Source organism: Gopherus evgoodei, chromosome 6 (genome assembly GCF_007399415.2).
Source record: "Gopherus evgoodei ecotype Sinaloan lineage chromosome 6, rGopEvg1_v1.p, whole genome shotgun sequence".
NCBI lineage: Eukaryota > Metazoa > Chordata > Testudines > Testudinidae > Gopherus > Gopherus evgoodei.
This window is the reverse complement of record NC_044327.1, coordinates 61,532,265-61,558,399: the sequence shown is the minus strand read 5'-3', so window position 1 is coordinate 61,558,399 and position 26,135 is coordinate 61,532,265. Positions and strand designations below refer to the sequence as shown.

The 26,135-nt window shown below is 43.6% G+C and overlaps 1 protein-coding gene across 3 annotated transcripts in view; it reads left to right on the top strand.

Moving 5' to 3' along the window:
• Positions 1–4,893: 4,893 nt before the first annotated feature.
• Positions 4,894–26,135, top strand: part of DMXL1 (Dmx like 1) — a 142,677-nt gene continuing 121,435 nt past the window's right edge. The window contains exons 1-2 of one of the 3 annotated variants that reach the window (XM_030567264.1): positions 4,894–5,207; positions 24,530–24,655. In XM_030567264.1, coding sequence (XP_030423124.1) covers positions 5,121–5,207; positions 24,530–24,655 — 213 coding nt within the window. In that variant the 5' untranslated portion in view covers positions 4,894–5,120. Of the gene's footprint in view, positions 5,208–5,485; positions 5,566–24,529; positions 24,656–26,135 lie in introns of those variants that run through there. The other 2 variants (XM_030567265.1, XM_030567266.1) reach the window with 2 other exon arrangements.

Sequence of the window (26,135 nt, the reverse complement as noted above, 5' to 3'; positions counted from 1 at the left end):
GCTTTATATAAAAAAGAAAGAAAAAATACAAATGTTCTCTCTGTATTAAGATGATACAACACAGGGTCAATTGCTTAAAAGAATATTGAATAAACAGCCTTATTCAAAAAGAATACAAATCAAAGCACTCCAGCACTTTTATTCATGCAAATACCAAAGAAAAGAAACCATAGAACTTACTATCTGATCTCTTTGTCCTTACACTTAGAAACAGAAGACTAGAAAATAGAACTACTTCTCCAAAGCTCAGAGGAAACAGGCAGACAGACAAAAGACTCAGACACACACTTCCCTCCACCCAAAGTTGAAAAAATCCGGTTTCCTGATTGGTTCTCTGGTCAGGTGTTTCAGGTGAAAGAGACATTAACCCTTAGCTATCTGTTTATGACACATGCATTACATAACAAATTTTGTGTCAAAATTAGAAGAAAAACAGAAATCTGGCTGTTTGGTTGTTTCTTTCTTAATACAGACAAGATTTTAGTGAAAGGTATAATAATACTAAAACACAAGTAGTTAATGCTAATTGGCTGTTTCTTAATGTTTATCCTCTGTCTTGCATTGTATAAAAAAACCTGTTGAAAGAAGTGCAAAAACAGCATATAATTTAACTGAGAAAGTTTAAATGGGTTATACTGATGTTGTGTCTTCTTAAAACAAATGGAAGTGTTGAGATTGGTAGTGATTATAAATTCACAATAAGTAGGTGACTTCCTCCAACCTATTATAATATTTACTCAGTGTTGCCAATTCTCATGATTTTGTCCTGAGTCTCATGATAATTATTGTGGCTCCTAAAGCCCGAACTCCTGGAGTCAAGTGGATAATGATGATTTCAGCATTCATTCTTAAAGAAAAAGCAGGATTTTCAATTAATCGCAGTGAAGGCTGTGATTAACGTTAATTGCATACTTCTGGGTAGGAAGGGAGTCATCGGCTGTGGGGGGACCTGACAATGTCCGGTCAGGCGCAGTAACCCAATCCACCTCTAGAGGATGAGGAGAGCAAAGAAGAGGAAGTGGCCCCCATCCCAGCTCCTGTGAGAAACAGGGACCTGGCCACGCTATGCCTCATTGTCCCCAGCCAGCCCCTCTTTTCAGGAACTGATCCCCCCATGCCATCCCTCTTTGCCCCTGGTTGGCTTCTTGCTCTGAGGATCAATGCCCGCCCTCCTCTCACACACACACACCAGCACTATGACCCATTGCCCCTGACCAGGCCCTACTCTGGGGAGTATCCCGGAAAAAATGGGCCTGGTGAGCTCAGTCTCCCTGCATCAGCCTCTCCTCCCCTGCCACATGGAGGCAAGATTCCTCCCTCACCATCATCCTTTCATTGCTTGCTTCCTCCTCCCCCCATCCCACTCCCCCACGAACACTGAATGCAGATTTCTAAGATGCAACTCTCTTCCTCTTTGGAAAGTGGGGAAATCTGGCAAGCTTACAATACCAACCCAACAGGAGCATTGAAAAGAATTACCCTTCTCCTGCACAACTCACACGCCTCCCATCTCCAGAATACTGACTTTCTGAGATAAAAAAAATTTTCCCCTTCAATAAGCCAAGACTCCTCTAAAGAAGGAACAAGAAGTAGGACTGAGTATATTTGTAGGCTCTAAAGTTTTACATTGTTTTATTTTTGGGTGATGTTATATAAGAAAATAGTTCTACATTTGTAAGTTCAACTTTCATGATAAAGCGGTTGCACTACATTACTTGTATGAGGTGAATTGAAATACTGTTCTTTTGTTTATTTTTTACAGTGCAAATATTTGCAATCAAAAAATAATATAAAGTGAGCAGTGTACACTTTGTATGCTGTGTTGTAATTGAAATCAATATATTTGAAAATGTAGAAAACATTCAAAAATATTTAAATAGTATTCTATTATGAACAGTGTGACTAAAACTGCAATTCATCGCAATTTTTTAATTGCTTGACAGACCTAAGAAAAAGTAACTTTCTAGCCTTCAGATCTGTGGATAAAGCTTCAAAATGTGACCCTTGTGCACTCCAAAGGCTCACAAAGCAGGAGGAAAAAAATATCTATTATCTTCACATAATCTCATGATTTGAAATCTTATGATTTTTTATGAGCCTGATTCATGATTTTTGAACATTAGTGTAGTCAATACTATTTACTTGTATTGGGGAAATGAGATTGGTGTACATGAACACCATTGCTTACAGCACTTACCGCAAACCAGGCAAACTTTACATGTGCTCTAGTGTTTTTATTGTCTTATTGTCTTCTATTGGTTAGTATAGACAGGTGCACTGTGACAGAATGTACCCCTGTATTCACACCCTACACATTTTTGTAATAATTTTTGTACAAGACATGCCTTGTGATGTATCGTTTGAAAACTCATAATGTGCTGATCAATAATATTATGTAAAATGCATGTAGTAACATGATGTATAAACTTACAAACATAAATTGAAATCATGACTGAGGTGTTTCCCAGATAAGTCTGATTGACATAAGTTTCACCAGCAAAACTACTAGTGTGTACAGCACTATATCAGTAGGAGACGCTTGCCTACCAACACAGCTAACGCTGATTGTTGGCAGGAGAGCTCTGTCCTGCTGGCAAAGAGTGGCTACATGGGAAACCTTACAGCAGCACAGCTGTAGTGGTTCATCTGTGCCATTGTAAGGTCTGGAGTGTAGACATAGCCTAAACCAGTTTCTCAAAGATAAAGGGCAAACAAATGCCCCAGCCAGGTGTCAACAAAGCTGATGGGCCATCACCTATCAAGTGGCCATTCATTATCAAGAAAGGGGAAGGGGCAAAGAGCTTTACATCTTAGGAAAGAAGCAGCATGTTTCCTTCCTCCACCAAATCCTGTCTGTTGGTTCTCAACTGGAAATACTTTTTCAAAGAGGGACTGAAACTATAAAAAGGAGGGGCAAACACCCAGGACACCTCTCTCTCTCTCCCTGTCCATCTCTTGCTTTGCATCTGAGAAGACAAAGACGATAGCTGGGGGTTTCTCAGGGAGAGATCCCGACCTTAAAGTATGGTCAGTAATGATGTTGGAAGCATGTGATGAGAAACTTAGCTTTAAATCTAATATAATTTGTTAAATTAGTCACTAGAAGGCATTGTTATCTTTATTTTCTTGTAACCATTTCTTACTACTATGCCTCAATGCTTGTACTCCCTTAAAATCTACCTCTTTGTAGTAACAAAACTTGTATTTTGTATAATCCACTATGTTTAAGTTAAAGTGTGTGGGCAACTCCATGGAAGGTGCTAAATTAGTGTATACTATTCCCTTAAAGGAATAACAGACTTAATATATTTGGACTGTTCAGGAGAGGGCTGGGCAGTATAAGATATGCATTTCTGGGGGAAAATCTCAAACTGGGCTTGTGTTGAGGTTCCTCTGCAGTATAACCAAGGCTGGGGCGTACCAAAATGTAACAAAAGTGTGACTGGCAGACCACAGAAACTCAGAATGTGACTTGCATGCTGGAAGGTTGTTTGCGAGCAGTGTAGGTAGGTGCTACTACAGTAAGGTACTGTGAGGCACACAATGTTGCAGGACAGAGGTGATGGAGCTTCTCACTGGTCTGGATTGCAGCCCACTATATTACAGCCTACCAGGGTCTTGGCAAATTACCACTGATTCCACTAAGTAGGCAAAGTTTGAGTACCTCTGCTCTACAGCCTTTATTAAGGATAGGGGTCTGAGCTGGACTGAAGTTACACACACTGAATATTCAAAGTACCACTCTCATAAGTGGAAGCTCCCCAGCCTGCTTCGTAGCAAAAATCAATAATATGGTCTAAACAAGGACACAACAGAAAACATTTTTTCCATTTACATCCCTCCAATAGTTCCAGGGCCCCTGTGACGACACAAATAGCAACCCTCCCCTTTTGCAACTAGGTACTGCCGCGGGGGGAGAGACGGGGTCAGAGATGGGGGGTCCATGTGGGGGGGGGTGATACAAGGGGGGCTCTGTGGGGGGTGTGTGACACATGGGGGGACGAGGGCATTTTGTGGGGGGATGACACACAGGGGGTCCCGGGGGAGACACATGGAGGTGCTCCGTGGAGGGGGTCCATAGGGGGTGACACGGGGAGGCTGGGAGGGTGACATATGGGGGGGTAACACACAGGGGGCGGGAGGGTTCCATGAGGGGGTGACACACGGGGTGGGGGGCGGTCCGGGGGGGGTGACACACGGGGGGTCCCTGGGGAAGTGTCACATGGGGGAGCGAAGGGTCCATGGGGGGGTGACACAGGGGGTCCCGGGGATGCTCTGTGAGGGGGGCGACACTGGGGGCTCCGTGGGAGGGGTGACACACGGGGATCCCGGGGGCTCCGTGGGTGGCTACTGCTCAGGACTTTCTACTGCCAAGCCTAGGGGTTGCGAATCATGAAGGCTTAACCCCGACTACCACCCCCTACCCCCGATTTTTCCCCTTCAGCCCCTCTTCTGCTGCTACCTACAGTAACTTGAGCCCCCCGGCCAGTACATTTCTGCCCCCCGCTCAGACCCTGACAGCCCCCCTCCCGCTGCGATTTGCCCCCCTTAATCCTTTTGAATTCCTCCAAAGAGGAGGCAGCAAATCGTAACCAGAAGAAGGGCAGAGACAGGGCAATGGCAACAGCGAAGGTTACTGGGCATGCTCAGTGCACCCAACGTAGGGAATTGGGCTAGGGAGCTCTTTGTGCCATTACACCCCTTATGTACTTCCCTGCGCAACCAGCTTTCCCTGACACTCCTTCCTAGCTCAATTTTCTTCCACGCACGCGCAGAAAACACCTTCCGCCGCACATTCGGTCCCGGGATATGGCTAGCGCATGCGCCGTTAGAGGGAAAACTATGATGTCACTCGGAGCGGAGATTCGCGATATTTCGTTTTAGTCCCGTTTCGCTGTTACCGGCGAGCTAGGGGGAGGGGGCTACGTCTGTAGCCCGCCCCGCGGAGAGGCGGGGTTATGAGGCCACGCCCCGAGCTATGTACTGCCGTCTTCGCCGCTTGCGGAACCTAGAGCGGCCGAGCAGCTGTGGACCCTTCGTTGCCGCCCCGGGGGCTGGAGCATGAGGCTGGCGCCCGGGCGCCTGCAGTGAGGCCAGCCGGGCCCCGCGTTCTCTGCGTCATGAATCTGCACCAGGTGCTGACGGGCGCCGTGAACCCCGGGGACAACTGCTTCTCCGTGGGGAGCCTCCACGACCAGCCGCTCACGGTGAGTCCCGGGCCGGCTGCCCCGAGTCACCCCCTGGCGGGGTCTCTGCAGCCTGCGGGGCAGCCCCCCAGCGTCCCCAGGGCTATTCCCGGGTGCTGACCCCCCCCCTTTGGGCCCCACTGCCCCTTCCCTCTGTCCTGCCCTCCCGTTGGGGACGCGACTCCTCTTCTCCCGGCCTCGTCCGCCCTGCACCAGGCACAGGGTGGCCTGAACTCGCCGGGAGCCAGGTCGCTAACTGGATGCGTCCGGGAGGGGTGGGATTGGCATGGGCTGGTTTAAATGCACTGGGGACACATGACCCGAGAGGCGGGGGAGCAGCACAACGCAGCTGATGAGATCAAAGTGCTGCTAAAGTGTGGTGAGTAGGGACGCTTCATTTCCTGAACTTCTGTTGCTGCTGATAATATTATCGTACACTACAACAGCGCACACCCACGATGTGCTAGGCACTGTCCACGTACACACGCAGGATGACACAATACATAATTTAAGGCCTATAGTACACCTGTTCAGAACTCCTATTGGAGGAGAACTATTCACACCTTTTTTAAGATCATGATTAATGATGGTTGTGATGAAAAAGCTATAAACATTAAGCCATAGTTTGTTTATATATCTATATATATGTATATGTGTAATATTATGTTAAAGTACATGTCATATAGTGTTTTTCAGAGATTTGCAAGTGTAAGTATATGGTGTCTTAAAGTGAATCCATATGTCAGATTTCATAAATGAGTAAAATATTTTCATGTTTTCAAGTTAACAAGTCCTTACACTGGCATAAGCTAACAGTTGAGTTTTATTGCATTTTGAGTAGATGACAGTTGCACATCTGTATTGCATCTGGTGAAGACTTGTTATGGTGACAGGAGAGCCCTCTCCCCTAGGCATAATTACTCCATCTTGGCTAGAAGCAGAAGCTATGTTGTTTGGGAGAGCATCTCTCACAGAGATAGAGCTGGTGTGGACAGTGTGAAATTTGTGTTGGTTGGGGTGTGAGAGTGAGGCTTTTTCACATCCCTGACCAGTAAGTTAGATTGACTCAAGCAGTAGTGTAGACTTGCTGTAAGAGATATGTAAGAGGTCCTTGAAAGTGGCACAGAAAAAAAAATCCTTTAAGGTAGAGCTACTTTTACCACACTTAAAGTTCAGCAAGGAACTTTTTTTTTTTTTTTACCATGTAGTAACTCTGAATTATGTTCTAAAATCTTGAAGTTAAATCTAGTATTTCTGAGCTTCCTGTTTGCATGCACCCTGCTACTGGAAAGTAACTGTGCATAGCACTTTAAGTACAAATTAGGCTTCTATATAGTTTTTAATTTTTGTTAATAAGGAGGATTTTTCTCCTTATCCTTTCACTCTTCAAAGCCCACTATTCCACCCTGCCTTTATTTAATAGAGTGACTAGTTTTATTTGAGTTTTGTTTGTCTATAAACTTGAAGTATCCTCATCATAATAGACTATGGAGTTCAAAAGACTCAATCCTGAGTCTAAATTTTAAACTGTTCTCTTCTTATTTCTCTTCTCTCCCTGGTTTGGCTCTCTGTTTCTTAGAGTGCTTCATCATTTGAATATCTTATCCTCATTCTTTTCCTATCTTTTCCCATTAAATGATACTAGTGGTATTGTTGCTGTGCTTAAGTCTTTGGCTGGATGAAACTGTTGGGAACCTAGTCAGTTTTCTTGGTACACAGTGTATCAGAAGGGGCCCAAAGCAGAACTTAGCTAATTTCAGTTTCACTCTGCAGCAGCAGCACCCAAGATAGTGCTATAAACTGTGGGATATCTTCTGCTTTGCACCCAGTTTAACTCACTGCCTAATCGGTTGGAGAGTGACTGCTAGACTTATTTTTAGTCTTTGTGCATAGTAGGCATACTTCTGTGCTCCTCTGCTGAGTTTTTTAACAACTACAACATTGGAAGACAAAATACTTGTTCACTGTCTGACACCTTGATCATCCTACAAGGAGTTCCATCTGGGCGACCTCTGTCGTAATGGAGGCTCCATGTCATCACAGGAATTTTCCTGGGTAGTTGCAGATTCAGAATCTGCAAGTTGCTGCTCAAAAGAGGAAGTAATCAGAATAAAGCTTTGTTATAGACAGTCAGCTCAATCAGTTTGGAAGAAAAACAAATTAAAAATAGCTTACAGTACTACACCTGCTTTTGGATCCATCTTTCAGATTTTCCGATTTGTTTAAATGTTTACCTGCTATAGTGTGGTGACTCCTAAGCAGCATGAAACTGTGTGTGAAAAACAATGTAATTTCCTTTACAGCAAAACGCCTTTAATTGTGCAAAGAAGCGAGACAAATAGAGAATTCTTTTATCTTTTACTTATACTAAAGTTTATATCCGTCTTGTAATAACGTTAGGTTCCTTTTTAAAACTTCAAGTTATCAGGATCACTTCCATAGAATGACTGCTGAGCAACTCTGTCCAGTATTGCAGCCTGTCTGATTAGAAGAGTGTTTAGAACTCTATAATGACCTGGAAGCGGTAGCTTACTCTTGGGAGAGAGGAATATGCCAGACTGTACTGTTTTGAGTAATACTATCTTGAGAAACCTTTGTTTTCAAGAGCAGTTTTGACACAAATATAATCATAGGAATTTCTATATGTGTATTAAATCTATTATATATTTGTGGTGTGCAGGAAAGCATATTACACCTCTAACTCGATATAACGCTGTCCTTGAGAGCCAAAAAATCTTACCGCGTTATTGGTGAAACCATGTTATATCGAACTTGCTTTGATCCGCCGGAGGCACCCGCCCCCCTCCCCCCGAAGCGCTGCTTTACCGTGTTATATCGGGGTAGAGGTGTATTAATGGAATTTTTAGCCAGGAGTCTCAAAACCGAAGATCAAAAATGTCCTTCATTGCCCTTTTTTGGGGGTGTGGTGGTGGTTCTTGTGATGTACAACTTAATCAGATTTCTCCACACCTATTTGAATGAGTACAAAAAAGGTACTGTAAATAAGTTGAGTGATTCCACTAGTTACTTTTCTACAAAGAAATGACTGATCTTTCAATTGATGTACAAGGGTTGGAATATAAGCATTCTTCTTTCCTTAGTTATGTCACTACCAATTAGTGCTCGTACCATGATCAGTTAGAAATAAAGAGTTAAATGTATGGGAAGTATGAAACTTTATATGAATTTTTAGTTAAACATTGGAAGTTTTTAAAATATCATGCAAAACAAAATGAAAATAGCTGCAAATAGAAGTAGCTCACAAATGCTGTGGGTTTTTTTTGTACAACTTGTTTTTAGTCCATAGACAGTGTTCTTCTAACCCTTCCACTCTACCCCAATAAATCTTTAACTGTCAAAATAGAACAAGAAGACTACACATGTTGTTTAGAAGAGATTTTAGGAAAATGTCTTTGGTGATAATACAGAAGCATAAGTTCTAGTCAGCCTCAAGTTTGGACCTCCCTCATACTAGCAATACGGAAATGATATGGTAGTTGTGACTCAAACACCAGGACCCCCCTGATGGATTATACTCTAGTTCATGGGTTCTCAATTTACTTGTGTGCTCCTAGTGTTAGTGATTCAAAACCTACTAAGTTCTACTGAACATAAAGTTCTGAGCACTTCTTTGTTTGCAGTTGTCTTGCATGTGATAAGTGAGAATATATGCACCTTGGAACATGCTGTTTGCTGATGACTCTAGTGATATATGCAGAAGATTAAGACGATGTAAGCCAACTTTGAAGAGTGGCAACATAGTGGCAGGCTGGACTTCACTTTGGTCTTACCAACATTGACTCTGAGAACTGAAGGAGGACTCTGCATAAAGGATATCCCTCGACCCACACCGATTTCCGCAGCCCCCATTGGCCTGGAACAGCCAACCGTGGCCAGTGGGAGCCGCGATTGGCCGGCGGGCGCAGTAGGTAAACAAACCAGCCCGGCCCACCAGGATGCTTACTCTGGCAGGCCGGGGGCCAGAAGTTGCCGATCCCTGTCATAGGAAGAAAGCTCAGGGGGAGAAAGAGAATTTAAATATCTAGAATTAGTGGTTGCTGACAATGGTGCCCTCCTGAGTGATGCCCGGCATTGTAGTAAAGTTGCTCGGTGCAAATGGTAGTAGCTGACTCAAGTTCTTGGTGATTAAAGAAAGATGCCAATAAAGTTAAGGGTGGTCAAATCACAGTTTTATACAATCCTAATGTACAGAACAGGGATTTGGCCAGCCACTGGAAAACAAATGGGTTTGTTGTCTAAATGAAGCTTTGAGATGATAAGAAACGAAGTGGTGTTGTAAGGGATCTAATAAAGGTTGCTCTAATTGAAGACAAGTTGAGGGAAGCTGTGCTACGTGGATATAGGCATATCCAGCGGAGACTTGAGAGCTATGTTGGTAAGATGTCTCTTGCAATGATCTTCCCCTGGTTGTCTTCCATCAACGACCAAAGTCTTGCTATGTGGACTGGATATCGGTGGACATTGGAGAGACCAGGCTGCATTACGGCCTAGCATTCTATCATGAATTTTGGAAGAAGGCTATAAAAGTTACTGACCTAAAATAGGGAAGTGGCAAGAAAGGAGACAACTTGTGAAGCCTAATGTATATTTGCTATTTTTAGCTTCAGTATGCTTCAGATGAAGCTAAAATACAGGGAGTATATACTACCATTATTGCTACTAATTCTCTGTTGGTTTAGAGCCCACGAGTATGTAAGCCAACAAATAAGGCACTTCACTGAAACTTTACCAAAATGCTACCTATTTGGCTTTTTCTCCCATCTGCAGTATTTGAGTTTAAAGCAACTTGACCTGTAAGTTTAAGTATTACCTCCCACACTCATCATGGGTGCTACTTTAATATCTGAAGCATTGTTCAGGGTGTTGTTTTGAATTGTGTAATCAATACTGTCACCACAGTCTTTGTTGAATGAATGGTTTTACAGATGTTTACTTATTTATTTTTTTTCCTCTAGTGACTCTTACAGTCCTTTTAAAAAACCTTTATACTATCTAACTCGTACTTTTGTGTTGTGAGTTTACAGTTGTTACACTATTGTGTATAAAAATAGTTTAAACTAGAGTTTGGAGGAACTTGGAAGTTCTAATAGTTATTACAAAATTTCAGGGAAGTATAAACAAGCAAATGACTTGGTAATATGCATATTATGTATTTCTCTAATCTAATGCTGGTACTTTACTGGAGAAGAAACTTCTGTTCTATTATGTTTTCTCTTAATTATTGGAATGGTCACTTAAAGAAAACATTGTTGATATGGCTCCATTTACTTAGTCATTTCTTTCAAAGATAAATTTTTACAAACTTGTTAATTTATTATGTTAAGATGTCAGGTTTAAAATGTAATTAATTTTGGAGGAAAGAGTATGCTGCAATGATAATACAAGCTCATGAAATATTTTTTATTACTAAAATAAGAAAAAAATGTTTACTTTCTTCCCTGACTTTGAGTATGAGGAGAAAAACATGAAATAAAAAATGTACATGTAATTACTATATGGTTGAGGAGAGCCATTTAATAAATAGCCTTGCCTGAATTCTGTCCAGTAGTTCTTCATCATGACAGAGCTTTGGAACATTAATGCTAGATTCTTTGTGTTTTTGTGGAACAGAGAGATTTTTAAACTTTCTGCTACACTTGGACTCATCTCTGGTGCAGTACAAATAACAGTTTTAAGGTTCATTTTGTTCAGCCCAACAGAAATAGGTACTTCATGCTATTTGAAAGCACAATAGATAGGGGAATTCTGGTATAAAGCTTTGTTCCCAGTTCAAGTACATTATATTTTAAAATCTTGACACTTTTACCTGCAATACCTTTTCAGTTCAGTTCAGGGTTCCATTAAAAAAGGGAGTGAGGAGAATAATCTTCCTTAAAGATATGTATAGTTGTTGTCTGGTAATTAAGGCAGTTTTGTTTTACATGCATGTAAAAATTAGTAGCAATGCTTGTAAAAACTCTTTTTAAAAAAGATAGCATAGACACAATGCACGGCTTGGCATAAAGATTCTGAGATTCTCCTGGGAATAACCTGCTTTACTGACTTGTTGCTTGTCACGCAAAGTTACTTGTCGTCCCATACATGTACAGGAGAGGAGCCTTTTATTTTGTGCACCATATTTCCTGATTTAGCATAGAGAAATTAGTTGCACATAAAAAAATTTAATCTACTAAAGCAAGTTCAGGGTTATAATTCAAAAAAAAAATCCCAGCACATAATTCCTAACTCTTACAGATACTTGATTGTACCGATAGATTTATTTTCTTATGTTTAAGGAGTTACTTAGGTGAAGTTTTCACTTTTTAAAACAATTAAGAATTTTGTAGCAGTTAAGTTGTTGGCTGCAATATCTTCTGTTAACAGTTCTGTAAAATTGCCTTAGTGTTATCTTCAAAGGAAAACATTTTGCTAATCCTCTCTCAGGAATTTTAGGATGCAGGGATAAAATTGCTGAAAGCTGGATAAGAAGCAAATAAAAAGGAGGTGAAAATCCAATACCACATGCTTATTCACTTTTCTCAGTCTTAGGTGCACAGAAAGATGTTTAATTTTCTAAATCCAGATTGTGGTGTCAAGACATTAGCTAGTAAAATCCTTGTTTCCATAGTTGTAACTGGTTTTACCCTGTTTGCTTTTGTTCACTGGTTTTAAAAACATTGTTTAACGTACATACCAAGAGCATGATAACGTCAACAGTATCTGCTTGTTTCATTGCACAAACTACTCCACAAATAACCTAGGACATTTTAATTCTTAAAGGTGAATTGAAGGGCTTTTTACCTGCCAAAACTGGAGTTATAAGTTCTCATTCCACTACAGAGGCGTCACTAACACTTAGACCTAGTTTATACCAGAAGAACCTTACTGGGATAGCCCTGCTTGTTGAGACACATCTTATGCTGGCAAAAGATTGAACAGAGCTGCGTTCTTCATAGTATTTCAGGTGTTTATGAAGTTATTGGCTATGGTATGTGAAATGATGAACCCAAACTCCGTTCTTGGCGTGTAAGTCAAGGAGAAACTATCAACAACCATTGACTCCTGTTCTTGGATACAAAAGTTACCTTTTATGAAAACAAAATCAGTTGCAGACCCATAAGTACAAAAACATAACAAGGTATGAACACAATGATCCAGGTGAGGCAGTAGTTACCTGCATTTTTTAAAGGGTGCACACAAAGCGAGTGTTGTATTTACGAGAATACTAAAGGAAGGCTCAGGAATATAGAGAACAGAAGATGAGGACTTGTGGCTAGAAGAAGAGAAGGAAGGCAGGAGAATCATGCCAACATCCAGAAGAAGCAGGGCTACGTGATTGACTACCAACAGACATACCTATCACCAGAGCTGATCTGTAGAACAGAAGGGTGTGCTTTCTGCTAGGCGCTAAGATAAGGGAGGTGGACCTGAGGCTGAAGAGGATCCCAAGGGACAACCTTGATTTGAGTGATCATGAACTAATTCCGTTTCAACTAAATGGAAGGATAAACAAAAATAGGTCTGCAGTTAGGTTCCTTGATTTCAAAAGAGCAAACTTAAAAAAAATTAATAGAATTAGGGAAGTGGACAGGACATAACTCAAGGATCTGAATGTGGAGGAGGCTTGAAATTGCTTTAAATCAAAGATGCAGAAGCTATGTGAAGCCTGCATCCCGATCAAGTGGATAAAATTTGTAGGGAGGAGTTGCAGACCACAATGGATGACCAAGCATCTCAGACAGGTCATTATTTCCTACAGGGAAAGAAAAATGGAATGAATCAGCAAGGAAAGTTACCTCTTGGAAGTCAGAAAATGAGAACTGCCAAAACCCAAGCAGAATTGGACCTTGCAAAGGAAGTTAAAATCAATACTAAAAGGTTCTATAGCCATGTAAATAAAAAGAAAACAAGGGAAGAAGAAGTGGGACTGCTAAGCACGGAGGGTGGGAAGGATAAAGGATAATCTAGGCATGTCTGAACATCTAAACAAATACTTTAGGTCAGTTTTTAATAAGGGTACTGAGCTTCGGGGTGGTGGCAGGAGGGCTAATGAAAATAAGGATGTGGAAGCTAAATTGAAACAGCTTAATGGGATCAGATTCGGGGGCTTGGATAATCACCATCCAAGAATATTAAAGGAAATGGCACATGAAATTGCAAGCCCAAGAGTAGGGATTTTCAGTGATCTGTAAACTCGAGAGTCATACCCTATGACTGGAGAATTGCTACTATAGTTCCTTTTAAGAAAGGAAAAAACGTGATCTGTGAAACTACAGGCCAGTTAGTTTGACCTCAATTGTATGCAAGGTTTTGGAACAAAATTTGAAAGAGAAAGTAGTTAAGAATATAGAGCTGAATGGTAATCGGGATAAAATAGAACATAGTTTTACAAAAGATAGATTGTGCCAGACCAACGTGATCTTCTTCGAGAAGATAACTGATTTGTTTTTGTTTTTGTTTGTTTGTTTGTTTAAACAAAGAAAATAAAGTAGATCCAATCTATGTGGATTTCAGAAAGGCATTTGATACTATTCCCTATGAGAAATTATTAATTAAATTGGAGAATATTAGGATTAATATGAGAATTGCAAGGTAGATAAGGAATTGGTTAAAGTTAGATCATCTTTCAGTATGACCTAGTGTAGCCTGTCAGGTTGTACAGAGGTTGCTAGTGACGTTCCTCAGGGATGGGTCTTGGGACCAATCTTAGTTAACATTTTCATTAATGACCTTGGCACAAAAAGTGGAAGTGTACTAATAAAATGTGTGGATGACAAAGTTGGGAGGTATTGTCAATATGGAGTACCGAAATATTATACAAGAATTTCTGGACAACCTTGAAAACTGTAGTAATAGAAATGGGATGAAATTTAATAGTGCGAAGGGCAAGGGACTAACAACAAGAAGTTTTGCTATAAGCTAAGGATTTATCAGTTGGAAGTGACAGGAGGAGAAAGACCTGGGTGTATTGGTCAGTTGTAAGAGGACTGAGCTGTGAATGTGATATGGCTGTGAAAAAAGCTAATGGAATCCTAGGATGCATCAAGTGAGGCATTTCCAGTAGAGATAGGGCAGCGTTAGTACCATTATACAAGGCACTGGTGAGACCTCATCTGGAATGCTGTGTGCAGTTCTGGTCTTGCATATTTGAGACAATGAATTCAAGCTGGAATATGTGCAGAAAACCTACATTATGAGAGGAGACTTTGGGCTTGGCTATACTGGCACTTTACAGCTCTGCAACTTTCGCGCTCGGGATGTGAAAGAACACCCCCCTGAGCGCTGCAAGATACAGCGCTGTAAAGCCTCAGTGTAATCAGTGCCGCAGCGCTGGGAGCGCGGCTCCCAGCGCTGCAAGCTACACCCATAAGGGATGTGGTTTACGTGCAGTGCTGGGAGAGCTCTCTCCCAGCGCTGGCGCTCCGACCACACTCGCACTTCAAAGTGCTGCTGCGGCAGCTCTTTGAAATTTCAAGTGTAGCCATACCCTTAAAGAACTTGGTTTGTTTAGCCTAACAAAATGAAAGCTGAGGGGAGATATTGTAGGAGCTGGATTTTTTAACATATGATTTGATTTCATCCTGTCAGCCACCCTTTCTGAACAGCAGTGAGGAATGACAGACCAGAACAATCCTTCTGACTGATTAGGGTCTCCTTTTGTTTTAGGATAAATTATAATGTCTGCTATGGTTTCCTATATGTATTACAAATTAGGCACTCTAGTTGAATATACATTTCTTTGTTTTAAGGTTTAGTAAGTAAAAACCAGGATTCTCTATTGTGTCTATGTTAAGTAGATTAGAGAAACATTGAAGGCAAGGCTTAATTTGCAAAAGCTTTTTGCTCAATATAAAATACTACTGTTTGTATTCTCAGTCTGTCTGTGTAAATGAGGATGTATGCATCAGGAAAAGATAAAGGGTAAAGGCCATTGTTATAGCCAGAGTCGAGGAAGAAGAAGTAGAGACATCAAAGAATCATCAACACACATCCATAATGACGGACAGATTGATGACCCTGAGGTAAAGGCTGGCACCCCTGAGAACAATTAATTAAATCAAAACAAAGGACAGGATGACCCTCTCAAAGGTGTATTTTAATGTTTACACCAATTAAGAAGTAACTGATCACAAACTGACACAGCAAAATCCATAAACTTCAACAAAGGAAAAAAAACCTATAAAAACCAGGGTGCTTGGCCATGGAACTTGGGTTCGTCTTGCCACACTTCAGGAGCATCGGATTGTGACCGACAAGATCCTACCTCCACACTCGTGCTCAATCTAACTGGCCATTAGATTGACTCGAGCTACAACACACTGGTAACTATGAACATCACTGGCAGGACTGTGTGTGTGTGTGTGTGTGTGTGTGTGTCTGAAAAGCATATGCTAACTGCTGTATTCTCAATAAATGCTGTGTATTTACCTTCCTTTATAAAGATCCCATGTGCTTTGTAAGAGCATAACAATATGATTGCATCTATAAATACATCAGAGGGATAAATACCAGGGAGGGAGAGTTCTTATTTAAAAGATAAGGGCCAATGTTGACACAAGAACAAGTGGTATAAATTGTCCATCAACAAGCTTAGTCTTGTAATTAGATCAATGTTTCTAATCACACTGGTCTACAGTTTTTGAGAAGTCATCTGCTTCAGAGATAAAATGTGATATTTATTATGTATTTTGATGTGCTGAATTCAAATATGACAATTCAAGCAACTGATTGGCTACTATTTCTAAGATATTTAAGTTTTTACATTTTATGTCTATGTATATTGTTTAGATAGTAGAGTTTTAATCATAAATTGTAAACCTAGGTCTTTTCATGTGTTTATGGTTGCTTTACATGATATTTTACCTGTCCTGTTTATGTAACACTTTAAAAATCAGCAAAAGGGTTATATAAATAAAATTGATTATGAAACAAAAGGCAAAAAACTATTCTGTACATAGTTTAGTCCTATTCAGTGTCTACTCGGCGCTTCTTGGCTTGTCTCTTGTATTCATTAAATGGAGCATCTCTTGTCACTGTCCAGCAATAGTGTGCAAGCATTGACGGGCTCCATTTGCCCTGATAGCCTGCCAGGAGATTCCACTGCTGTAGTCTGGAGCCCAACGGCTCTGCCTTACTCTTGGGTATTTCCAAATCCCTGACAAGGTCATTCAGTTCACCTTGTGTTAGGAAGTGTGGTTCAGAGGAGGAGGATGGGAGAAAATGTGGGTCCTGTGACACTGATGGTTCAGGATCAGAAGTTTCATCCTCTTCCTCTTCCTCATCTGACTCAAGTGAGAGTGATTCTGGTGCGTCAGGAACCGGCAGTCCTTCTCCGTGGAGTACTGGGCGTATAGCTGATGGAATATTTGAATAATGCACAGTCCACTTTTTCTTCTTTGACACACCTTTCCCAACTGGAGGCACCATGCAGAAGTAACAATTGCTGGTATGATCTGTTGGCTCTCTCCAAATCATTGGCACTGCAAAAGGCATAGATTTCCTTTTCCTCTTCAACCACTGGTGAAGATTTGTTGCACAAGTGTTGCAGCATATGTGTGGGGCCCACCTCTTGTCCTGATCTCCAATTTTGCAGCCAAAAAAAAGGTGACAGGCTTTCTTAACTATAGTGGTTATACTGCGCTTTTGTGATGCAAAGGTCACTTCACCACAAACATAGCAGAAGTTATCTGCACTGTTCACACAAGTACGAGGCATCTCTGCTCACTTTGGCTAAACGGAAATGTGTCCCTTTGCAAAATCAAACACTGACAAAGAAGAGAGCAGGACACTGTATGATTTCTAGAGCTGATATAGGGCAATTTGTTCAGCAGAGTGATGTAAGCTTCGTTATGATTGCATCGTCCATGACTTCTAGGAATAACATGATGCAATTCAAATCATGTATGATGCAATACCAGCTTCAGATTGCATCATTCATTGTTTTGCCTAAAAAGCAAGTACTGTCCAAACCCAGTCATAGATTTATTCATAGATCCAGTCAAAGATGTATTTTAGTCATTTCTGGTTTAAATTGAGATCCCTTCCCTTTATAACTCACTTATCCTCTGCCATTCCCAAGTCAAGGGTCGTATATACTGACCCAATAGCATATCTTGAAAACTAGAGCCAATCAACAATTTTAAGCATCATTTTCGTTCTCAGTGACCCAGAATTAGTAAAGTTGGACTACATTTATTTCAGAAGCATTTTGGCTGTAGAGCAGTGTCATCAGAGGAGTGAAGTTCTGGAATAGCCTTCCAAGCGAGCAGTGGGGGCAAAAAAACCTACCTGGCTTCAAGACTGAACTTGATAAGTTTTATGGAGGGGATGGTAGGATGAGACTAGGGTGACCAGATCACCCAGGTCAAATATCGGGACGTGGGGGGGCGGGGCGGCTGCAGAGGGGAAAATGGCAGAGCAAAAAAAAAAATCCCCCACCCCCGATTCCTCCTCCCTCTACAAGTGCTGGAGGGAGGCCCGGGAGACTCAGGGGAGCACGGGGCCAGCGTGAGTGTGAGTCCAGCCTGGCCTCGAGCAGGCAGGACTCTGGCACGGTACCTGGAGTGAGAGTAGGGGGTGGCCTGCGGGGCCAAGTGGCGACTGTTCTCCCCACCTGGGCAGCAGGACTTGGAAGCAGCCACTGCTGCAGCTCCCACTGCAGGGGTAGGAAGCGGCCACTGGCCAAGCTCTGTGGCTGCGGCTCTGGCACCCACGAACCCCCGGAGCCCAGGCCTGCTGCCGGGAGCCAGCAGCGCGCACGCTGCGCCCAGCCCCTGGCCAGTCGCGTCTGGGCTGGCTGCCCAGCTGGTACAATCCCGCGAGCGGCCCCAGAGTGGGGGCAGCAGGCCCCAACCACCTCCATCCTGCTCGGGTCCCTCAGGGGAACAAACGGGGCTAGGCTGCCAATGCCTCCGCCGCAAGATTGCACCAGCTGGGCAGCCAGCCCGGACGCGATTGGTCAGGGGCTGGGCGCAGCGTGTGCGCTGCTGGGTCCCCGCAGCAGGCCCGGGCTCAGCGGGTTCGGGCCCGGGCGACAAAGCCGCAGCCGCCGAGCGCCACATGCTTGGCCGCTTCCTCCCCCCGCGGCAGTGGGAGCTGCAGCAGCAGCTGCTCCTGAGTCCTGCTGCCCAGGTGGCGAGAACACCCACCGCCTGGCCCCGCAGGCCGCCCCCTACTCTCCCTCCAGGTACCACGCCCGAGTCCTGCGTGCTCAGGGCCAGGCCAGGCCAGACTCACACTTACCCCAGCCCTGCGCTCCCCTGTGTCTCCTGGACACGATGTGCTTGGCAAGAGGTGGGGATTTGGAGAGGGAGCCAATGGGGCAGTGAGGGAGCGGGGATTTGGGGAGGGATCCAATGGGGGAAGGAGGGAGCAGAGGAGGGCGCGAGCCTTTCCGCGGTCCTGAGCCTTTGCTTTTTTGTCCAGTGTCTCGACCTAACATTGGTCAGGACGCGGGACAAACAAGCAAATATCGGGACAGTCCAGATAAAATTGGGATGTCTGGTCACCCTAGATGAGACTGACTACAATGGGACGTGGCCAGTATGCAACTGCTAGTAACGAATAGCCCCAATGGCCGGAGATGGAACACTAGATGGAGAGAGCTCTGAATTACTACAGGGAATTCTTTCCCAGGTGTGTGGTGGGTGGGTCTTGCTGACATGTTCATGGTGTAATTTATCATATTTGGGGTTAGAAAGGAACTTTCCCTCAGATCAGATTGGCAGAGACCCTGGGTGTTTTTCACCCTCCTCTGTAGCATGGGGTATGGGTCACTTGCTGGTTTAGACTAGAAGAAATGATAGATTCTGTGTAACTTGGAGTCCTCAAATTGTAAGCTAGTTGTTGTTTGGGAACCTTTGTGTGCTAACATAATGCAATCAGGATTGAGGCTTTGTGATGGGTGTTATACAGATATACAGTCCTGCCATTAAGGGCTTGTATCAAGACTGAGTTGAGTGGTGGGTGTAGAAAAGAAGGAAAGGGAGAAAAGTTGCAATAAAAGGAATATGACATTACGCATACTTCTTACAGATCTATTTATAAATTATAAGTAGACTAGAGATACTAAAGTCTCTGCAGGCCACCTGCTAGTGTCAGAAGTAAGGTCCTGCAGCTAGCCTGCTTGCCTCCTAGCTTAACACGCTTCCCACCCCCAAGCAGTCTAACAAGCCCCAGTCAGGCCACCTGATTGGGTAAACTGCCCAGTTAGCTCAGGGGATCAGCAGACCTGCTCTTAAAACCAGCAAAAGTAGCAGAGTGCTGACTGCTCAAAGCATTCATCCAGGGTCACAATAGCTTTGGTCCCTGGAATCCCCCATTCCAGGTAACCTAGCTCTGACCCTCGGCTCCAGTTTCAGACTGCCGATTCCTGTTGTAGTTCCACAACAATTTCCATTACCATCCTAATTCACACACTCGTTTACACAGAATCATCCCCCTTCCACTTCCCATCCTCACAGTCACCACAGGCATTTAACTTCTTTAGTTATTTTCAGGACCGGCGCTAGGGGTTTGAGCGCCCTAGGCGGATGGCAATTTCGCCGCCCCACACGCTGGTCCTGCAGCTCCGCTGGAGCTGCCGCAGTGGTGCCTGCGGAGGGTCCGGTGCTCCATGGGAGCTACTGAAGTGGTGCCTGCGGCAGCTCCACCGGAGCCGCGCGAGCAGCCGACCCTCTGCAGGCACCACTGTGGCAGCTCCACCGGAGCCGCGCGAGCAGCCGACCCTCTGCAGGCACCACTGTGGCAGCTCCACCGGAGCCGCGCGAGCAGCCGACCCTCTGCAGGCACCACTGCGGCAGCTCCACCGGAGCCGCCTGCCACCCCCTCCTGCAAAACAGCTCCCACCAATTATTCTGGCGCCCTAGGCGATTGCCTAGGCTGCCTAAATGGTAGCGCCGGCCCTGGTTATTTTTCATATCCGTGATCTCCCAAGGATGGAGGTCTCAACAAAATCACTTCTAGGTGAGCGTTCCTGCCAATAGAACAGACTGTCACAAATCTAGCTTTGGTGCTGTTAAATTATATGATCTCTGATTATGACTTGTTACGACTTGGAAAATTACTATTCTGTGGCTAGACGCTATGGTGTCAGATACCCTAGAGAGTCTCATAGATAGGACTATAATGTACGGTTAATTAAGGCATAACTGTAGCTCCTCCAAACAGGTCTCATCAAACTGAGACAGCAATAGTAAAGGAACGTCAGAGGCCTGTCACCAGCGGAGCTCCCTTGTATGTGTCTGTTAGTCAAGGGGCCAAAGAACAGAGTTACTTCTACCTACACGTTTGGCACCGTCAGCTTTGTGGTTAGTCAGACTCTTGAGTATGAACACTGCCCCATCAGCTTCACCGTACAACAGCGAAATAGTAGGGTCTTCCAAGAGCTGAGAAGCTGAAGACTTTTCTCTTTATAGTAATTGGCAACAGCTTTCTCAAAGCCTCGTCAGCCACTGGTTCTTTGGGACCAGCCATCTCTGGCTAGGCGCAATCATGCCAATATAGAGCTTACTCCTACTGTGAGGCTAGCAGAAGGTTTCAAATGTGTGCTATGTGCCAATCAATGTAAATTTTGAATGGTAGAGAAAGTACATTGACCTTGGTCTTACACTGAAAGCTTTTATAAAGATTCACTTCAACATTATATTTGATTCTCAATAATAATAATTATGGCTGTCAAGTGATTAAAAAAAGAATCACCATTAAAAAAATCATGGTTAATCACACTGTTAATAATAAATACCATTTACTTAAATATTTTGGATGCTTTCTGCATTTTCAAAAATATCGATTTCAGTTGCAACACAGAATACAAAGTGTACACTGCTCACTTTATATTTTTTTATTACAAGTATTTGCACTGTAAAAAAAATATAGTATTTTTCAATTCACCTAGTACAAGTACTGTAGTGAAATCTATATATCATGAAAGTTGAACTTACAAATGTAGAATTATGTACAAAAAACAACTATATTCAAAAATAAAACAAGGTAAAATTTTAGAGCCTGCAATTCCACTCAGTCCTCCTTCTTGTTCAGCCAATCATTCAAACAAGTCTGTTTACATTTGCAGGAAATAATGCTGTCTGCTTCTTGTTTACAATGTCATTTGAAAGTGAGAACAGGCATTCACATGGCACTGCGGTAGCCAGCATCGCAATATATTTACATGCCAGATGCACTAAAGATTCATCTGTCCCTTCATACTTCAACCACCATTCCAGGGGACATGCGTCCCTGCTGACGACGAGTTCTGCTCGATAACAATCCAAAGTAGTTCGGACTGATGCATGTTCATTTTCAATATCTGAGTCAGATGCCATCAGCAAAAGGTTGATTTTCTTTTTTGGGGGTTTGTGTTCTGTAGTTTCCGTTTTGGAGTGTTGCTCTTTTAAGATTTCTGAAAGCATGCACCACACCTCACTCCTCTCAGATTTTGGAATGCTCTTCAGATTCTTAAACCTTGGGTCTAGTGCTATAGCTTTTTTTAGAAATCTCACATTGATACCTTCCTTGTGTTTTGTCAAATCTGCAGAAAAGTGTTCTTAAAATGAATAACGTGCTGGGTCATCATCCAAGACTGCTATAACATGAAAAATATGGCAGAATGCGGGTAAAACAGAGCAGGGGTCATACAATTCTCCCCCGAAGAGTTCAGTCACAGGTTTAATTAATGCATTATTTTTTTTAATGAGTGTCATCAGCGTGGAAGCATGTCCTCTGGAATGGTGGTCGAAACATGAAGGGGCATACAAATGTTTAGCATATCTGGCATATAAATACGTTGCAGTGCCGGCTACAAAAGTGCCATGCAAATGCCTGTTCGCACTTTCTGGTGACATTGTAAATAAGAGGGCAGCATTATCTCCTGTAAATGTAAACAAACTTGTTTGTCTTAGTGATTGGCTGAACAAGAAGTAGGACTGAGTGGACTTGCAGGCTTTGAAGTTTTACGTTGTTTTGTTTTTATGTGCAGTTACGTTAAAAAAAATCTACATTTGTAAGTTTCACGACAAAGAGATTGCACTACAGTACAGTAACTCCACACTTAACGTCCTGTCACTTAACGTTATTTCGTTCATATATCCCTGCTCAATTACAGAACATGCTCCATTTAAAGTTGTGCAATGCTTCACTATAACGTGCTTTGTCCAAAGTTGTCAGCCCCCTCATATCAGCTACACACACACACACAGCGCTTCCTGCCTGCTGGCAGACCCTATGGATCAGTGCCTTCCCCCTCCTCCCCTCGCCTCCTACCCTCAGCAATCAGTTGGCTTGCGGCGTTCAGGGGTGGGGAAGGAGCGAGGACTTGGTGCGTAGGCTCCCTCTGTCTCCTGAATGCCACAAGCCAGTTGACGGCTGTGAGCAGGAGGCAGGGGAGGGAAGGAGGAGCCTGCGTGCGGAGTCCTCGCTCCTCCCCACTTCCTCCTGCCCCCTGAGCGTTGCAAGCCAGCTGATTGCTGTGGGCAGGGGGGAGGGGGAGGAGTCAGGGCACCTCCCCCCCCACCTCCTGTCCTCGGCACTCAGCTAGCTTGTGGTGTTCAGGAGGGAGGGGAAGCCTGTGTGCTGTGTCCTCGCCCCTCCCTCCTGAACGCCGCAAGCCAGCTGATTGCCGTGGGCAGGAGGCGGTGGGGGGGAAGCGAGAATGCGGCGTACAGAGTAAAGGGTGGGGAGAAGAGGCGGGTTAAGGGTGGAGGCTTGGGGGAAGGGATGGAGTGCGCGGGCCAAGGGTTGAGCCCTCTGCCCCTGGTGCTTGCAGAGTAGGGGGAGCTGCTGCTGTGCAACCTTTTTCTCCTAGCCTGCAGCACCTTCAGCTTCCTTGCCTGCCTCATTGTCTCTGGTGCCAGTGGGCTGTGCCTGCGTAGGGTACGGTGGGGGCACCTTCCCACTATAGTACTGTACTGTATGGCAAAAAGAAATTTCCCTGGAACCTAACCCCCTTTCCCCCCATTTACATTCATTCTTATGGGGAAATTGGATTCGCTTAACATCGTTTCACTTAAACTCGCATTTTTCAGGAACATAACTACAATGTTAAGTGAGGAGCTACTGTACTTGTATGAGGTGAATTGAAAAATACTATTTTTTATAATTTTTACAGTGCAAATATTTGTAACAAAAAGTAGTGTATACTTGGATTTCAATTACAACACAGAATATAATATATACGAAAAGGTAGAAAAACATCCAAAATACTAAATTTCAGTTGGTATTCCATTGTTTAACAATGTGGTTAAACTGCAATTAATCAACAGCCCTAATAATCTTAACAATGGAGTTAGCGAACGTATGAGCATAGTGGTAAGACTGGTGCATCTACAATTCACAGAGAGGCTATCACAGTGTTGCTTAGTGTCATATGCTGTTGAAGTGGAAAAAGGTTGTTGTTCGTGAGAGTAGCTATAATATGGGACTAAGAGGAGGAGCTTTGTAAAGCTGTATCTATAAAGCAGTACAGTAGGACCCTGTATATCCGACTTTCCATTATATAATCTTACTCTCCGCATTAACTGAACAACCAGCGCACATATGTCCAGAAGCAGGCAGTCTGTCTTGTGGCCACTAGACAGCACTGCAGCCTCATACTTCCTCAAGGCTCTGCCCGCTCACTCCATTTCCCCTCTCCCTCCATCACTTGCTTCCCCCCCACACACACTTTCACTAGGCAGGGGCTTGGGGTGCGGGAGAGGGTGCAGGCTCTGGGCTGTGGCTGAGGGGTTTGGAGTGTGGGAGGGAGCTCCAGGATGGGGCAGGAGATTGGAGTGCAGGAGGGGGTGCAAGGTGAAGGCTCCATCCAAGATGCGCTTACCACAGGCGCCTCCTGGTTGGCAGTGCAATGGGGCTAAGGCAGTCTCCCTTCCTGCCCTGCCCCCACACCACTCCTGGAAGCATCTGGCATGTCTCTGCGGCCCCCGGGTGAGGCCTGGGCAGCGGGTCTTCATGTGCTGCCCGCACAAGCAAACGCCACCCCCGCGGGGTGTGAGGGCAGTACGTGGAGCAGCCTGCTCTCCTCTCCCACGTGGGCCACGGAGACGTGCTGCCAGTTGCTTCTGGGGTGAGGCAGGCAGGGAGCCTGCCTTAGACGCGCTGCACTGCCAGACTTTTAGCAGCCGGAGACTGCGGTCGACTGGCAGAGGCTCCAAGATCAACCAGTTGATCGCGATTTGCTGGTTGGGGACCACTGGTCTACGTGAATGATGATGAACCAAGGATAGCTTCTATAAAGAAGTGCATCAAAAGGGATAACTGTACTTACTAATTCATCTTTATATAGTATCTAGAGGTGGCGGTATTAAGTAGTTGTAGATTTGCCGTAACTTTTGTTTTGTTTCTTTTTACAGGCTTATGCATCAGGATGTGATATTGTTATATTGGGGACTGATTTTGAAAGATTACAAATAATCCCTGGAGCAAAACATGGGAATATTCAAGTGGGATGTGTGGACTGCTCAATGCAGCAAGGGAAGGTATGTAGTAATGTTACTAATAATGTTCAGTGTTAATTTATGGGAGGGATCACCACATAACAGTGCTTTCCAGATAGTTACAAACTCACAGTTTAAGCACAAATGAATAGACAGAGGTCAAGGAAATAACAGTAGGCAAAACTTAATTTACTGAATTCACTGTAGGCAGCATGGCATTCGGGGAGAGGGACCTTGCAAATGAGCTCAGGAAGATTGTACAATGCATAAGTAGCTGCATGGAAGAGGGCACAGAGGCATTGTGAAAATCTGGCAAAAAAGTTGAGGTTGTAAGTATTGGCAAAGAGATATATGACAGAACCTATCTAGAGATAGAGATATACGAACTTCATGTTAGTAAGTATGTGAATATGATGCTATGATGCATAAGCAACACAGAGATTTGTGTTACCAGCAGGGTGTTGATAGGCTGGTAGAAGGAAACTGTTTGTTATTTACTCACATTAAATAGAAGAAAACCTATTCGGAACCTACTAGTCTGTATAATTGGATGATCTTACTATTGTTACCCTTGTCCTCTCTTCTTTTTTTTTCACCTGCTGCATTTTACCTCTGTTACTAAAGCGCTGTTTCGGGCAGAGGCCATGTCTTCTGTGTTTGAACAGCACTTAGCACCAGAAGGCCCTGATTTTATCAAGAGCTTTTGAATAGTACCACAGTAACAAGATACTTGTATGAAAAAGAAACAGATTACGTTCTTGAAATTGTCGTTCATGAATGGTCTTGACGTCTTGCTGTGCAACATAACTTAAGTTCATTTGGCTCAAACGTTCTGCATATGTTAGTCAGTTAATCAAAATATTTAAAAATTAACCAGTCCAACCTAGAAAGTTATAACTAGATAGCTGTTGAACACTACTTTTCCAAGCAAATAATGTGCACAACTGGCAAGTTCTAATGTGGATTAACTGCTCACGTATGTGATACTATGTCAAATAATGAATCTGCTAAGCAATGATAGGCCATGATACAGCAGGTGACTAATCTGGTGCTGCCTTTTGATTGGAAGCTAATAGGGCAGCCTCAGAACAATCTGTGGGAGGATGGCTCTTGTTAAGGGTGGGAAGCAGTGAGAAGCTTCTGGTGCAACTGAGCTGTGGGTTTCCAGAGTTACTTCTATGTGGCCAGGTCTGTCTTGATTTAAAAATAACAGGTGTTACGTAAATGAACAAATTACACCATACCTGATTCTGACTCCAGTTGATCTCCAGCAATGAAATTGGTGTGCTGCAAGTAGAACGGGCAAATAATTGACTCTTCAGTTGACTGGGGGGGAATGGTTGGGTTGAACTGAATAAAAAAATTCACAAACTTTTCAACAAATTGAAAAAGTTTGGGTTTTTTCAAGTTGAACAAGACAAAGATGTGACCAAATTGTTGCTTCCCTGTAGATTTGTCCAAAAACAGGAAATTTAGAAAACATGACCTATGGGGAAAGGCTGAAAGAATTGGGCATATTTAG